At 41.1% G+C, this 17,955-nt stretch overlaps 1 protein-coding gene across 1 annotated transcript in view; it reads right to left on the bottom strand.

Annotated features, from left to right (window-relative positions):
- The window catches only part of GABRA2 (gamma-aminobutyric acid type A receptor subunit alpha2), a 79,140-nt gene that overhangs the window by 47,045 nt on the left and 14,140 nt on the right, over positions 1–17,955 (bottom strand). Inside the window, exon 3 of the mRNA XM_065404702.1 lies at positions 5,707–5,774. Within this exon, the coding sequence (XP_065260774.1) occupies positions 5,707–5,774 (68 nt within the window). The remainder of the gene's footprint in view (positions 1–5,706; positions 5,775–17,955) is intronic.

The raw sequence follows: 17,955 nt of genomic DNA, 5'->3' as shown, positions 1-17,955 counted from the left end.
CCTGAACTGCATGAGCCCCAGCTCACAAAGTTTATCCATCTCAGAATTAAACCAGGCATTTATTTTGGTTTGGTTGGCTATTAAATGTATAAAGCAATGATCATGTGAAAAAAATGAAGACGAAAATTGGGCTAAATGGAGAAAGGACACAAGACTCAGGCATTAAAGCTTACCCAGATAGTCTACCAATAATGTAATGAAGATGGGGATAGAGCCCATACCTGGTTGAATAATCCTGATATTCTTTGTGAGGTTTTCCCCCAGGCTTATATCATAACATATACCGGGTAAGTGCAACAGATAACAAGCTAATGAAGGGACAATGGGCAAGAGTGCCTATGACTTCAACTTCCAAGTTCTGTAGTGGGTATATACATGAACTACATTGATGATTTCAGGATTCTCTCAGCCCCTCTGTGCTTGTCAAATTCCTAAGAAAAATATTTCAAATAATTAAGAAAAAAAAAGTGTCAACTCATAAGAATCCCTGACATCTATAATGACTCCACAGAAAACAAAATGGAAATGATTAAAGCTGTTTTACAATGGGCGATTTTTTTGTGGGGGGAGGAGGGTGCAAAGAAAAAAAAATCACAAGTGAGTCATGGCACGTTTTGATTAAATTACAGATGCATAACATAGATGTGGATTTTTGTTTTGAAGAATGTTCTTTTGTAACTTCTGTCTTCTGTAGTTGGAAGGGAGAAAATAGTATCTGCACCTCCACAAGGAGGCAGAGGTGCAGGAAGAAGGAACACAGACTCCCCAACCTAAATAAAAGCAGAAATGGAGGCTATGACCTACCATGACAAAAAACATGAGCTCACATGACATAGAATTTGTGACCCACCACGCAAAACATCAGCACTAATGACATTTCCTTCTATTGACACACCATAAATAGTTTTGAACATCAGAGTAAAAACAGTTACCATAAATGCACACATTCATGCAGTAGTTCTTTTGAAATTCAGTTTGTGCAACAATTCTAAAGCCAACAACTGGGACATTAGGTAACTCACAGTTTATTTACAGGAGATAATTTTTTTTTTCAAACTGGTCAAATTAATTAAATCTTGATGAAGACTAAAGCAATGCCCAATTAAAGGATTTAGCACAACTCATTAGTACAAAAAGGCTTCACTTTTTTTATTCTTCCAATGTTAAACTATTGAACCACATTTTGTCAGATTTACTCACAATATTTCCTTGACAGCCTGATACCAAGTTTTGAAAGCTTCACAGCGTAATGTTTATTTCTGCCAAAATTATGACTGGTTGAAAAAATTTGGAATTTCAATGGAAACCTGTATTATGGCATTGGCTTCAAGTGGCAGATTAGATACAAAATACATTAGCACTAATGGAAATTGAGCCATAACTGATTCCTATTAATTTGATAACAAACAGTAATAATGATCATGAACTCTTTTGTTAGCAATGTGAATAACCAATGCTATTCCACCACAATTCCATTTGCCCCATTCCTATCATTTCCAGTGTGGATCTCCCCTGTTCCATACAGAGGGCGAGGTCAATGTGAACCACACCCAAACTATTCCCCAGACCTTTTCTGTAGACCTCACTCCACATGCATCACTCTTCCATCCCGAGATGACAGTGGAAAAACTGGCAGAATGTTAATGCAACTCAAGACTGCAGTTATTGTTTTACGACCCCCAACCCACCTCCAGCTGTGGGGGGGGAAGCTTTAAAAAGGAGTCCTAGAAGCACCACTATGGGACCATCTTGGCAATGAAGCTGCATTCTCAGAGAGCCTGACTTGAAAGTGCAGGACCTCAGTGATAATGATCCTATTTTCCTGAAGATCTCCTGGGATTCAGGTGGTCTGGGAGCAGGACCACTGCCATTCCATTGGAGAACTAAGGCCAGGGGGGATCAAACCCATCGTCGAGGTGAAACAATTTGGGGAAAACTCTGAAAGGGAACACTCAGTTTCAGAGCAACTGAACCTGTCTTCCCCCTCTGTAGTCAACCAAGGGCACCCACTTAAGGCTTCCAGCTCCACAGCCATCACCTTCCTTGGGTCGAGACACACATCTCCCTCCCTCCCTCCTAATTAGGGATCTTAAGGCTGCCCAGCTCCCTGCCTCACATTGTGATATCCCCAACAAGCCAGACACCCTAAAAGGCCAGCACCTGCAATTAGCTCTCTCTTTGAGGGCTCTGACCAGTGTATTGTCTGCGGATGTAAGTCACCACACATCTCCTTCGAAGCAAGCACATTTATTCTTAAGGTAAAAAGCATTATAGAGAAGCATATTAAAAGAATAAAAGAACCTACACGGATGCTAAAAAGCTTACCAGAGGTCACCCCCAGCTCCAATCTAGGGCTCTGGTAGGTTTTAGTCCTTCAAAACTCACAATTGGGTTTTCCCCATGATTACACATTCATACAACTTAGATTTAGGACCAGAACGAAGTCTGGGCAGATCAGTCATTTATACAGCTTGAGTCTTTGATATTGGCCTTCTGTAATAGGTAGGTAATCAGCAGACAATGGCCCTCTCCTCAGGGCGTAGATTCAAACAGCTAGGTTTTTGCATAACGGGAGATGTGGAATTTGCATTAGCTACTCTCTAGGGATTCCCCAGGGAATCCACTGAACTCTTATTGTCCCCACAAGTCCATATTTATCTGGCACAATTCAATATGGTCTTTTGAACGCTCTTAAACTTCCCAGATTTCACATCTGTCATCTCTCTCCCCAAGGGAAGTTACATACAGTCTTGGCCCACCTTAATACATAAACTTAATAAAATAAGGTCTTCCAAAGATATTGAAAGAAATTGCCATATCAGTCATGGGAACATCAAAAAGTTTTCCTCTCTTCAGAGCCTCCTCATACAGATAGTCTGTGGACCCATGTATAGTGGTTTAAATTTACACAGAGTCCAGCTAAATATAATATTTGCTTGAAAGAAAATTTATGGCATTTACATAAATATCATTTTCATGTTTGACAGGATACATGATTACTTGGAAATCAATAATTATTTTAAACTCAGTTTTTTAGCTGACTCCTGGTACGCATTACAAAGTAATTTTATAGGAGTCAATTGCACATGTTATTTAAGCCTGAAACTTTGGTGTTAGTGCACCCTTAAACCACTTTTATTTATCTATCTACATATCTGCAAACAGATCTACAGCCAATGGTAACAACTGTCATTTTGATTCACTGTATTTCATTTCCACAAGTATCCCCCTGAAAACTGCATTTATAGGACTGATATCATAGGACCTGATTCTCCATTGCCCCACACCTTGTGTGGTCATTTACTCCTCTGCAAAGTCAAACTTTAGAGAGGAAGGATGATCAAATGGTTAGCAGCCAGGACTTGGGAGACCTGGGATTAAGTCCCTATTTAGCCACAGGCTTCCTATGTGACTTTGGGCAAGCCACTAAGACCCAAACCCACAAAGGGACTTGGGTGTTGCACTTTTAGGCACCTAGAAAATCACTGGAACAACAAGGAGATCAACAAACCCTGAGCTCGTTGCCTAGCTCCCTATACAATGAATGGGGAGAAACAGTTGCTTTAGAACTCAATCCACAAAAGCCAGCAGGCTAGGCAGCAAGCTGCCTAAACTAGCCAATGGGAGATGTCCAGGAGAGGGGTGTGTTCTAAGCACAGCCCCTCTCACTCTCACAGAGTTCAGTGTCTACCTCCAGGCTGCAGGGAGGCAATCTTTCTGCTTCCGAGCCTCAGCTGGGAACCACTCTGCTGGAGTCAAGCAGCTTGATGCCTAAGGTGTTTCTTGTGAGTAAGAGTTAGGCGGCTGCCTTGCTCCACACAAAAGGGCAAGTGGTAGTGATGGTGGTAGTGGAGGAGGAACAGTTAGCCCTGTGGTTAGGATACTCAGCTGCGATGTGGGATCCTATCCTCAGCCCATCTTCTCCCACTTCATAGATCACTTTGGGGCTTAGGTGGATATAGGTCTCCAAGTGCCCAGAGTGAGGCAGCAATGAGCATGCCCCGAGGCAGAAACATAGGTGCCTAGGGAACCTTTTCAGACAGAACTTATGTGCCATGTTAGTTTAGGCATCTACAGGTTTAGGTGGCAGCTACGCAGGAGTTTTGTGGATCACGCCTGAAAGTGGGACTTAGGTGCCTAAGTCCCTTTGTGGATCCAGGTCTAAGTCTCTCTGTGCCTCAATTACCCATCTGTAAAATGGGGATAACAGCACTTCCCTACCTCACAGAGGTGTTGTGAAGATAAATGCATTTAAGACTGTGAGGTGCTCAGATATTATGGTAATAGGGTCCATATAGGTACCTAAGATAGATAGAATTTTACACCTGTTTTGCCCTGGTGTATATTGCTGTGGAGAATCAAACCTATAGCGCTAGCTAACAAAATACAAATGATTTTAGAAAGTTCATTTCATATCCTTAGAGGGAAAAAACATTTCCTGCTATTCACAAGAATCAAGGCCATCTATAATGCCGCCCAAGAAAACAAACATACTTTTTTTCTAAAATCAGCTTTTTATTTGAAATATCTAATGAAATCCAGTATATAGTGTGTCAGTTGCAACTGGCAAATATTTATTCCAAAACGGTGCTATTTTTTCAAGAAAAAAATAATTTGGTATTTCTTTTCAAAATTGCACCCATTTCATGAATCAAAAATCCCTCCAAAACCTCATGTTATGCATTTCTCAAATTCCTTGTATCTTGCACAGCCCTACCACCAACTAACCTGTTAACAGTTGTCAATTACAGAATGATCCATAGCATAACATGAGGATTCAGAAACAGAAAGAGCCCAGAATAGGGAGCCAGTTGAGAAAGCTCTCCATAGACAGGGGAAGAGACCAGACTTAGGGTTAGGAGCTCAGGGCATCTGCAGTGGATGCCAACTTCTGGGGGTGGCAATTTGATATCATTAGGTGAGAAAAATGGGGGAAGGAGATTAGTGGTTTTTTTCGCAGCCATTTGGGGAAAACATTTTCCACTCTGGGTGACAGCACACCTAGGACTGGCCCTGTAGGCCAATATTGTTAGCTTCTTTCTTTTAATAGCCATTGGTCCTGATCCTGCTGGTCCTTCCTGACCTGAGTAGTTCCAATGACTTTCAGCAGACTACCTACGAATAACTTACACAAGTGTTTGCTGGATTGGTGCCATTGTTCGAAACTGCCTGTCAGAAACTCAAAAGTACCAGGGCCCCCTTCCTTCCAGTAATTTTTCTCAGATCATTTCATTGTGGGGGCGGAGTTTGAGGCCCACCCAGAACAAACCTCATACCTCACTCTCTATCTCTTTGTCCCAAGCCATTCACCCAAAGTCCTTGAAAGCTCCTCAACTTGTCCAGTGATTGGGGATCTATGCTCTTCTTTATAAAAAGTGTATATCAACAAAGCCATTCAACAAGACATTTATAACAACTTGGGGACTATTACTGATAGGCTTTCCCTGCCTTGACTTCACTCTGGGTGAAATCCACCCAAGTGCAGAGGACCAAAAGAAAACCTATGACCACCTAAGTCACACTCTACATCTTTTGACATGTATATCAATTTTATATTGCCATAATTCTATTGATTTCAATGAATTTACTCCTGATTTGCTCCAGTGTAAATGGGAGCAGAATGTAAACATTCTTTACAGTTAACAGTAGGTCTCCTCAGCCTTTCTGTGCTATGCAAGCAAAAGATTAGTTCACTCAGGAACTCACCATGTCTGTGTCTGAAACAGGTCCAAAGCTGGTTACGTAGATATTAGTGAAGACTTTCGTTATACTGTCTGATAAGAGAAGAGAAAAACAAACACATTTTTAGCACATACATTTTCTGTATTCTGCACACAGAGTGATGTGAAACATTCTGAACCAGATTCTGCTCTTAGTCATACTGTTGCAAATATGGAGTAACTCCACTGACCTCATTAGAATTACTCTGCTGTTACACTGGTGTTACTAGAAGCTCCCCGCCCCTCCCCCCCCCCCCCCCGAGTGCTTCACTTACAGCAAATACAAACATCTTTCCCATTTTCACAGCCAGCAAAAATAATTACATTGCCTGGTATTTAATAAGGTGCCACAATTCTAAACATAAAACACCTTTGTTGCAGAGCTATTATTCCTAGTGTTGTAGATCACTGCTGTTAAAAGCTTTCTAATTCAAGGCTATTTTTTCAGACTGAACAGCTTTTTTCAAAGCCAAAGAAACTGTTTACAATACAACTACTAATGGTGCTAAAAATAATTGTGCAACAGCAGCCTATATTTTAATTGTTTAAGTGACAAATGTTTAAGCAAAATAGTCCCTTCCCTGTGTTCACTCTGCTGCTTAACTGTTGTTATAGCTGTAGAAAGAATGTCCTCCTAATGATTATAGCTGGACAGCCATGATACCAGCATATTAATTATTGTGCTGTAGGGAGAAATAATTGCTCAGTTTTCTATCTTCAGTTTTCAATGAGGCTCAAAACTAACTAATATGCGCTAATAGGGATGGGCCACACCAGCAGAAAATTTCCCACTGTTGTTTCCAACTACCATGTAGGTATCAGGCACCTAGAATGTTAAAAAATTGTTGTAAAGCAGAATATTCAAGTGAAAAGGGGGGGGGGAGGGTACTTACATAAAGCTAAGTGCAATTTGACAATGAAAGCACCACGCCTTTTCCTAAAAAGAACATTGCACCTCGTAACTGCTCTTTGCTGTATCTTGACCTCCATATTTGATCAAAACAAAGGAACAGGCATTTAGTGCTTTCTATTCCTCGTTAAAAGCTGTTCTAAAAAACAATATTTTGATCAAGATGTTGTATGATAAGATTTAATTTTTCATTCCATTGATTAACACAATAATGTAGGCTTTGCATTAGAAGCCCAGAATGGAGACCTGCATTGATTAGTTTCTTATAATCAATGTTTTCCTGACAAAGAGCAGTGCAATTGAACATACTAGTGTGCATGTGCGCCACTGCCCTCTACTGAATAAAATCAAAAGTGCTCAATTGTTTATATAGGCTCTATATAGCTAACAGTCCCTTTTATTTTTATTAACAGCTAAGGGCCATTATATACTCCTGTGCTTTGGGAATGGTGTAGAGATGCATCCCCACTCAAGAGGGAACACCAGGAGGAACTGTGCTGGTACAATCCCTTCTGGAGCTTCCTGGAGCATAGAGGAAATGCATCCCTGCGTTGTCGCTTATGATGAAACATGCACTCCCCTTCACAGCCAACCAGCTGTGCCCAGTGGGTCCTAAAAGAAGCTGTCGAAGGAGATCACGGAGCTTGTAATTATGCCTTGCTGCTACACAGTGGGATGTGAAGTGCAAGAAAAGTGGAAAAAGGCTTTTTGCGCCTTGCTGCCTGCACACCTTAAAGGGGCCATTCAATCTAGTGGTGAGGGCCTGTGATTTTGGAGTAGGGCAACCTAAATTCTGTCCCCACAGCTACCATGAAGTTCCAAGTGGCCATATTCAGTAGCAAAAGTTCCTAGGTAGTTACACATTTGTTACAGTATAGTATTCAACATATTATTTGCTCCTCACAATACTTTTACTTTGGGATTACTTATAATTTATCTGGCTTTTTAGAAAACAAAAAGATAAACGAGGAAAAGAAAAAGAGATCCCTCCTCAATGTGTCCAAACCAAGATTATATATTTATATTATGTATTAACACTTAGGCACTCAGTTGTACATCAGGCCTCCACTGTGCTAGGTGCTGTACAAACACATAGCAAGGAGACTGTCCCTGCCCCAAAGAGGACAAGGGACAACACAAGATGTTGGGGTGCATGCATGTTCTCAGTATTTGGCTAGGAATAAGCATAGGTTTTGCTGAAATAACATGTGGAAACCACAAGTATGGTTCAAAAATACAGAGACTGAATACTGTCTGTCAGAAAAATCTGAAAACGAGGATAATTATCTCCAAATGGGCTGTTACAGGCTGAGAGGAAATTAAAAGTGACAAGACAGAATCTCTCTCTCTCCAGGGCACCAAACAGTGCTATAGAGATTAACTGTGAAAGCTGGCTTGCACTATTCCAAAAACTCACAACCCTAATTATTATTCTATGCAAAAAAGGTGTTAATGCATTACTGACAATCAAGCTTTCAAAAGGCAAGAAGCCAGATCTAATCTCAGTTACCCTGGTGTAATTTGGAGTAATACCACTGCAGGCAAAGGAGTCACTTGGGAGTTACTCCAATATAACAGATTTGAATCTGATCCAAAAAAAGTAGAGCTATGATAGGGACCTCAACATTGTCCTGTTATATCTTACAATAGATCTTTATATTGTTATACATTATTTGTCAAATAATACAATATATAATACAAACTGCAATTTCATTACCAGTTTTGCATACAGTAAACTATAATGCACACAGTCTTCGAACTTGGCTTCAGTTTTACGTCTCAATGCAAGCAATTCAGTCCCAAATTCTAAGAATATAAACACACTAGTAGGGTTAAACTCCTGGTCCCCCTATTGAAAAATAGAAAGTGAACGCACAGTGTTGAGGGAGATCAAAGAGGCAACACTGAATGGCTGAAAAGCTGTCATAACTATCTGGAGATTCCTCTAGCTGTCCCTAAGTTACCTCCTTTAGAGTCCCCAATCTAAGAGCAGGCCAAGGATGTGGCTGGAAGAAAGAGACAAGCACTACAGTGATTCTCAGCTGCTAGAACTTTATGTCAGCCAGATGCAATTCAGAGCAGCACTTAGGCTGATCCAAACTGTACCAGGGCCAAGTTTGAAAATGTTGACCTGTGTGTGCGTAACAGGACAAAGGTCAAAGAGGGGGTCTGTGTCAGCATTGGGATTAGGCCCTTGCTTAGTCAACTTGACCATACCATCTCATGTTCCTGAGCTGGCCCTCCTTGTGGCCTCAAGTCATGCAGTCTGGCTGGTAAGCAGAAGAGCTGACTCAGCTGAAAGTAGTTGGCAGGAAATCTGCAGTGGCCTTAGTGCCATCAACGACAGCCAGAATAGGACTGCCCCCTTCAGCTATGACATTGATCTGGTATCTTCCCCCCCAAAATGAAAGAACCTATGCCATGGTTTTACACGCACCCCAAAGCCAAGCTCGGACTAGCTGTGTTGGGAGGATCTATGAATAATCTGTGGCCTTTAGAAAAATATATTGTTTTAATAAAGCTAAATACCCAAAATTTTCTCAACAGGACAGGGCATCTAAAATATGCAAACACACAATTCTAATGCACAGCATGCAACAATTTCTCTATCGTATAAAGTTTATTTTGTATGTGCAATAAATAGTACCCTGGAGAATGCTGCAATGTTGTAATTTGATTGAAGAGCTGTTATGGCATTAAAAAAGTGAAAATGAAGCACTGTTTATTAATTATGTCAACATAAAATGAAAAAGAGGGTCAAGTTTAAAGTGCTGTGGGAGCCTTAAGACAGGATTTCCAAGCTTGGGTGGAAAAGCTGTCAAAACCCTGATGTTATTTTAATTATTTTTTATTAAAATGTATTATTTAACTAGAATTGACATTGTTCTGACATTGTAATATGGTCTCCACAGATACGCTTGGCAATTTTGCCCAAAGACACTGAAACTGTGATTCATAATACAATCCAGGAGCTGCACAAGTAAAACAGCCAGAGCCTTAATCCATCAGTATTCCAACTCAACATTCTCTCCTTAGCTGACAAGCTTGTTAGTATAGCTGAAAGTGCCAGCAGAAGACACTTTAGGGCTGGGGGTTGGATAATTGGGAGCTCCAGGAGTGGAGGAAGGAAAGGGAATGTAAATATTTCAGTGTATATTTTGCTTCAGTGATTTAAGGACAGCTGTACCTGTCCAATTATTCAGCTTTTTCTACTGTTACCCACTGTCATCAGTTATAATAAAACACTTTTGAACCACTTATGGGTACTTAAGTAAGGATGTACATAGGGATTTCAGCTTGTAAACTGAAGCTGTGTTTTAGGAGAAGAGGAAACAGATTCATTTTCCCCACTCCTAACTGCAATACCTCATCTGCCATCTCCTCAGCTGTCCCTTGATCTGTTTTCAAGAAGATTTCTTAATGGGATCTATATGTGAAAGTATCCGTACATATTCTGTCTACTTGACTAGACTCTATTTAACCACTCCTGTCCACCCCATCATAGCAGTGCTTAACAAAAAGCTATGTAAATGGTATTGCTAGTTCCAAAAAGGTAGCCACAGAACAAAGCTACTTGGCAACAAAAATGATTAGGGGGCTGGAGCACACGACTTATGAGGAGAGGCTGAGGGAACTGGGATTGTTTACTCCGCAGAAGAGAAGAATGAGGGGGGATTTAATAGCTGCTTTCAACTACCTGAAAGGGGTTCCAAAGAGGATGGAGCTCGGCTATTCTCAGTGGTGGCAGATGACAGAACAAGGAGTAATGGTCTCAAGTTGCAGTGCGGGAGGTTTAGATTGGATATTAGGAAAAACTTTTTCACTAGGAGGGTGGTGAAGCACTGGAATGGGTTACCTAGGGAGGTGGTGGAATCTCGTTAGAGATTTTTAAGGTCAGGCTTGACAAAGCCCTGGCTGGGATGATTTAGTTGGGGATTGGTCCTGCTTTGAGTAGGGGGTTGGACTAGATGACCTCCTGAGGTCTCTTCCAACACGGATATTCTATGATGGCCATATTACAGCTTCAAAACTGATGCCATGATAAAGCAACTATCATGCCTGATTCTAATCTCACACCAGAGTAAATCAGGAGATACTCTTATTGAAGTCAATGAAGTTACACTGGTATAAACCTGGCAAAAGTGTGAGGTAAATCAATTTCACTGTTTCTTTGGAACAGAAGTAGGAAGGGTCTGATCCCACTTCCACTGAAGTCAGCAGCAAAATGCACATTGACTTCAATGGGAATAAGATTGAGACAAAAAATTATAAATTGTTCTTTATACCTCCTGAAGTGTAAGCATATCAAGTTATGCAATCAAAAGGATGACTCAGAAGGAACGGATAGGATATGACATAATAAAATCGATTAGTGAATGGCAATACCATATTACAATTTCAGCCTTATGTAAAAACCCAAAGAAAGAAGCTAAGTTAGGTGCCATCTTCTGTTCAAATATCTATCACCAACGAGATAAAGACAGAGATAGCTATGTTACAGGTAACCTGGTTACAAGTAACCAGCCAAGATGGAGATTCCTTAAGACCAGTTGCTGAAGCATATATTTGTGTGTACACACACACACACACACACACACACACACACACACACACAGAGTGAGGAGTGAATGAGAAGAAGAACAGGAAGATGAGAAAAGACTGATGAAATGGCATATGAAGAATTAGTCCTAGACCACAAATTTCCAGTGATGCAGACCGGAAAGGTGTTGGAATCCAGAAAACCAATGAATCTGCATTGTATTATTATTATCTATTTCTATACAGTAGCACCTACAGTTTTATAGATTCCAGAAGGGATCATTGTGATCATCTAGTCTGACCTCCTTTATAATACAGGCCATAGAACCTCCCTAAGATAATTCCGGACCTAGAGCATAAATTTGAGAAAAACACCCAGTCTTGATTTTAAAATTGCCAGTGATAGAGAATTCACCATGCGCTTAATAAATTGTTCAAATGGTTAATTATCCTCACTATTAAAAATTTGCGCCTTATTTCCAGTTTGAATTTGTCTAGCTCCAACTTCCAGCCACTGGAGTGTGTTATACTTTATTCTGCTAGATTGAAGAGCCCATTATCAAATATTTGTTCCCCTTGTAGGTACTTAAACGATGATCTAGTCACCCCTTAACCTTGTCATGATCCACTTCCACTGAGTTTTCCCTTGGGGAATTCCAAACAACACTCCCCAATCAGCAAGGAGGGAAGAGACCCAGACTGGCACAGCAGTCTGACATCATTTTTTAAACAGGCTTCCCTTTGTATGATGCTGAAATATGATAGTTCTGTAAGGGCTTCCATGTCAAAATACAACAAAGAGCCTCAGGTCACATCCCAAGGCAACTCACCCAGTTCATAGAGAGTCTTTAAGTATAAATGCATTGCGCCACCACTAACTGGGCTGGAGACCTAGACTGACACATCTGAGGGAATGACACTCTACTAACAAGAGCTAGAGATCCTGACCTGAGTCTACTCCTGGCTTTGCATGGGACTGATAATGCTGTTGTTCTATTGTTAAGTGTGGTGCTTATTCCAGGGGGTTACTCTGACCCTCCTAGGGGCAGGGTTGGTGTTTGTGCAGAGATATGTGGCTGGGACGTAGGATTCTTGTCCCAACCCTGGGAATCCCCCATGTGACAATTTATCTTAGGGTACATCTTCACTACCCGCCGTATCGGCGGGTAGCAATCGATTTATCCGGGATCGATATATCGCGTCTCGTTAAGACGCGATATATCGATCCCCGAATGCGCTCACCATCGACTCCGGAATTCCACCAGAGCGAGAGGCGGTAGCGCAGTCGACAGGGGAGCCGCGGCCGTCGATCCCGCGCCGTGTGGACCCCAGGTAATTCGATTCAAGAAACTTCGACTTCAGCTACGCTATTCGCGTAGCTGAAGTTGCGTATCTTGGATCGATCCCGCCCCCAGTGTAGACCAGCCCTTAGCAAAGAGAAGATTAAAGGGTGGCTTGATTACTGTGTGTAAATACCTACATTGGGAATAAATAATGATAACCAGTCAAGGAGACAAGGTTATAACACAAGACAATGGCTGGAAGTTGAAGCTAGACAAATTCTAAGTGGAAATAAGGCATACATTGTTATCAGTGAGGGTAATTAACCATTGGAACATTTAACTAAGGGTCATGGCGGATTCTCCATCACTGGCAATTTTTAAATTTAAGATTGGATGTTTTTTTTCTAAAAGATCTTCTCTAGGAATTATTATGGAGAAGTTTTACAGCCTGTGTTATACAGGAGGTCAGATTAGATGGTGCCTTCTGGCCTTGGTATCTATGGATCGATGAATCTATGACAAACGTTGACATAAATAGAGACCCTTCACTTAAACTTTTCTATTTTGTTCTTGTTTACCATCACAGAGATATACTTTGCAATCCTATTTACTGTAATGAAATAAACTTAACTTATAGCTGGTCCAGTGGTTAGGTCACTAGTTTGAGACTCAGGAGATGTGTGTGCAATTCATCGTTTTGCCACAAACTTCCTGAATCACCTTGGGAAAGTCACTTAGTCTCTCTGTGCCTCTATTCCCAGCTGTAACAGCACTTGCCAACCTCACATGGATGTTGTGAGGATAAACACATTAAAGACTCAGTTGTCCAGATGATGGAGGCCATAAAAGTACTTAAGATATGCACAATGAAGTACGCTGATTTTTTGTATTAACTAATGGGGAAACTGATGAGAGATGCATAATAAACAAGAGAATAAGTTACTTGGGAGGTAAACATGGGAAGGATATAGGATAGCTTGCTCTTGTGCCTTTATTAAGGGCACAAGAGCAAACTATCCCACTGCATAGGAAAGATAGGAAGCATGAAAAGAGACCACCTTGACTTAACCAGGAGATCTTTAATATTTGAAATTCAAAAAAAGAGAATCCTACAAAAAGTGGAAACTAGGTCAAATTTACAAAGGATTAATATAAACCAACAGCACAAGCATGTAGGACAAAATTAGAAAGACCAAGGCATAAAATGAGATTAAACTAGCTAGAGACATAAAGCTAACAAGAAAATATTCTACAAACACATTAGAAGCAAGAGGAAGACCAAAAGACAGGGTGGACCCGTTACTTAATTGGGGGAGGGGGAGCGGGAGACGAAACAACAACAGAAAATGCGGAAATGGCAGAAGTGCTAAACAACTTTTTTGTTTCAGTTTTCACCAAAGTTTGATAGCAATTGGACATCTAATATAGTGAACACCAGTGAAAATGAGGTCGGATCTGAGGCTAAAATAGGGAAAGACCAAGTAAAAAAATTACTTAGACAAGTTAGATGTCTTCAAGTGGCCAGGGCCTGATGAAATGCATTCTAGAATACTCACGGAGCTGACTGAGGAGATATCTGAGCCATTAGCGATCATCTTCGAAAAGTCATGGAAGACGATAGAGATTCCAGCGAATTGGAAAAGGGCAAATATAGGGCCAATCTATAAAAAGTGGAATAAGGACAACCTGGGGAATTACAGACCAATCAGCTAAACTTCAGTACCCAGAAAGATAATGGAGTACATAATTAAGCAATCAATTTGCAAACACTTAGACGATAATAAGGTGACAAGTAACAGTCAGCATAGATTTGTCAAGAACAAATCATGTCAAACTAACCTAATAGCTCTCTTTGACAGGGTAACAAACATTGTGGATGGGGGTGGGGAAGGTAAGTGGTAGATGTGGTATATTTTTACTTTAATAAGGCTTTTTATACTGTCTTGCATGACCTCATAAACATTGGGAAATATAACTACTAGCAGCCCTTTATGTTGGCTGGATTGGACTAATTTACTCTAATCCAGGGGTGCTGAGCCTCATCTATCCATAGGGACCAGCTACCCTGAGGCACTTCCTTGTGCTGCAGGTCATAAACAAAGTAGGGAAATACAGCCTAGATGGAGCTACAGTAAGGTGGGTGCATAACTGTCTGGAAAACCATTCCCAGAGAGTAGTCATCAGTGATTCATAATCAAGCTAAAAGGGCATATTGAGTGGGGTCCGGCAGGGATCAGTTCTGGGTCTGGTTCTATACAATATCTTCATCAAGGATTTAGATAATGGCATAGAGAGTACACTTATAAAGTTTGTGGACGATACCAAGCTGGGAGGGGTTGCAAGTGCTTTGGAGAATAGGATTCAAATTCAAAGTGATCTGGACAAACTGGAGAAATGGTCTGAAGTAAATAGGATGAAAGTCATTAAGAACAAATGCAAGTCACATTGGATCACAAGCTAAATATGAGTCAACACTGTAACACTGTTGCAAAAAAACCAACAAATTTCATTTTGGAATGAATTAGCAGACGTGTTGTAAGCAAGACACCGGAAGTAATTCTGCTCTACTCGGTGCTGATAAGGCCTCAACTGGAGTATTTTGTCCAATTCCAGGCGCCACATTTCAAGAAAGATGTGGATAAATTGGAGAAAGTCCAGAGAAGAGCAACAAAAATGATAAAGATCTAGAAAACATGACCCATGAGGGAAGATTGAAAAGAATGAGTTTATTTAGTCTGCAGAAGAGAAGACTGATGGGAACAGTTTTCAAGTACATAAAAGGTTACAAGGAGGAGGAAGAAAAACAGTTCTTGCTAACCTCTGAGGATAGGACAAGAAGCACTGGGCTTAAATTGCAACAAGGGAGGTTTAGAGCTGACATTAGGAAAAACTTCCTAACTGTCAGGGTAGTTAAGCACTGGAATAAATTGCCTAGGGAGGTTGTGGAATCTGGGTCATTGGAGATGTTTAAGAACAGGTTAGACATACACTGTCAAGGATTGTGCAGGTAATACTTAGTCCTGCCTTGAGTGCACGGACTGGACAAGATGACCTCTTGAGGTCCCATTCAACCCTACACTTCTGTGATTCTATGACTTGAAGATAAAACTAATTCTCTCTCCATAAAGCTAGCCTTTGACTAAAACAGAAATGGATTTGTTAAAAGGAAGATAAAACACTCCTCACAAATTCATCATAAAATCCAGGCATCTTACCCACCCACATGCTGCAAAAACCAAACAAACCACCCCCCCTCCAAAAAAAACCAGGCAATATCCAGTTACATATAAAAAAATCTTGCTCTAAAATGATAATTAAAGAACATAAAGCTAACTATTGAGTTGGGTCCTGTTCTGCTTGTTTCTTTTCAGTCTGAGGTTATGTAAAAAAAGTGTAATGGAGATTTAAAATTGGAAGCTGAAAGGAGATTAGAGTTTGGCTCTAAAATGTCTGATTGTACTGAGACTGACACAAGACTGAGGTAAAGCTTAGTTATCAGGTGTCAAAAAAGGTGTTTGACAGTGAGCCAAAACTATGTCAACCAAACTAAAAAGCAAACCTTTTGGCATTCAGCCTCATCCATTGAGCCATTATAGCTTCCCCCAGAATCCAAAGAGCTTGCACATAATAACAAGGTCCAAGTTATTAATGGGGCTATTACCATGTTTAGATCAATAGGGTGGGCATGATGGAATGCTAAAAAGGGCTGGAAAGCCCAAGGGCTTGCATCATTGTCCAAAATATGAGAGAGTGTTCTGGGGTGAGTCTGGGGGTGGGAGGATAGAAGTCTCTGGTGAGAGAGAGGTGGGGAGGGATTGACATGGGCCAGTTTGAATCAATGCTGTTTGACTGGCAAAAAAAGGAAACAAAATATCCATTCCCATCCTGGTATGCAGTAGTCTGTCCCAGAATATTAGAGGTGCAAGGTGGGTGAGGTAATATATTTTATTGGACCAACTTCTGTTGGTGAGACAGACAAGTTTTCGAGCACACCACTCTTCAGGTGTGGGAAACGTACTCAGTGTCACAGCTAAATACAAGGTGGAACAAATTGTATTTAGCTGTGACACTCAGAGTATAGTTCCCAGATCCGAAGGAGAGCTCTGTGTAAGCTCTGAAGCTTGTCCCTCTCACCAACAGAAGTTGGTCCAATAAAAGATTTTACCTCACCCACCTTGCCTGTCATTGCCATCCTGGGGTGTTTTCCTCCTACTCTTTTCAGAGGTAGTTGGAATGGTACCATAATACACATGCAGGACAAAGTGGTTTATACACTGGAAACACACCAAGTCAGCATTTCAGTATAGAAATTAATATGCAAAAGGCTTATCTGATTTTTTTTTAAATGCTTGAGTTTGGCAACCTTAATTTGTTTGCTAGTCAGGAGCACCCTTGTCAGTCTCTGCAGCAGTATCTCTTTGAGCACATTTCTGGTTTAACATCTCAGTGGCCTGTGCAAGGATGTAGTGTTCCCTGATCAGCAAATTTGGATCTTTGCACCTCAGGACACAGTCTGCTTCTGTTTCCACCAATCACTTCCCCCTCCCTCCAAAGAAGCAATATCATATTAAAAGGTATTTAAATAAGCATAACATTTTGCTACAAAGTAATGAAATTGTCCCATCAGACACTGCTTTCCTTATCTTTCTGAAGGGCTGTGGGTGCCTGTTTCTTCACTTGACTGTGGAATATATCTCAGAGAAAGAGTGCTATGTTTGCATGTTCCTCCTTAATTATTACTGGACTTAAGGACTCACAGTCTCAAAATTCTTCTGGACTCATCAGTACAATTAGCCCTCCAAACAGAAGCAGTACCCAGAAATGTGTTTTCCCCATCTTCATAAGCCTAATGCCTCTTCCTTTCAGGTGCAGACCAAATCTTCTTCACCTCCAGACTGGACTGAAGGAATATGATCTGAATTTCAGACAGAAGCTTCGACTAGTCCAATATGCAGTGGGCTGCCTACAAGATAACAGGCTGACAAACGCACATCACACCAGCATTGGTAATCTGCACTTGCTCCCTATCCAATTCCAGATTGGCTTCAAGCTCCTGATATTTCTCTTTCAAGTCCATCAATAGGTTGCGGCCTGGCTCTCTTAGGGTATGTCTTCCCTGCAGACTTAATCTGGTCTCTCACTCAGCTGTTGCACCTAATCTCCCTCCCATCCCCACACAAGACCCTCTCACCAAAATTTAGTGGTGCTTTCAACCCAGGCTAGCTGGCACAACTGGGGGTATGTGCTAGAGCCCAGGTGCTTAGATGGGTAAACCACCTACTTTGCAATGAAGACACAGGCTAAATCACCCAAGTGCTGATAGTCCTTCCCACATTTTGCCCCACATGCCCAGAATGACAGCCAAGGTCTCCCACAATTCACTGGGAAAGAATCAGAGTGACTCGTTTTACTGCAGCACAAAGAACCATGGGTTATGCCCCCAGAAGTCCTAGTGACACACATGGTGAGTACACCTCCAGGTAGGACAGAGTAACTTGGGTAT

This window comes from Emys orbicularis, chromosome 5 (assembly GCF_028017835.1).
Source record: "Emys orbicularis isolate rEmyOrb1 chromosome 5, rEmyOrb1.hap1, whole genome shotgun sequence".
Lineage (NCBI taxonomy): Eukaryota > Metazoa > Chordata > Testudines > Emydidae > Emys > Emys orbicularis.
This window is presented reverse-complemented; position numbering and strand designations above follow the sequence as displayed.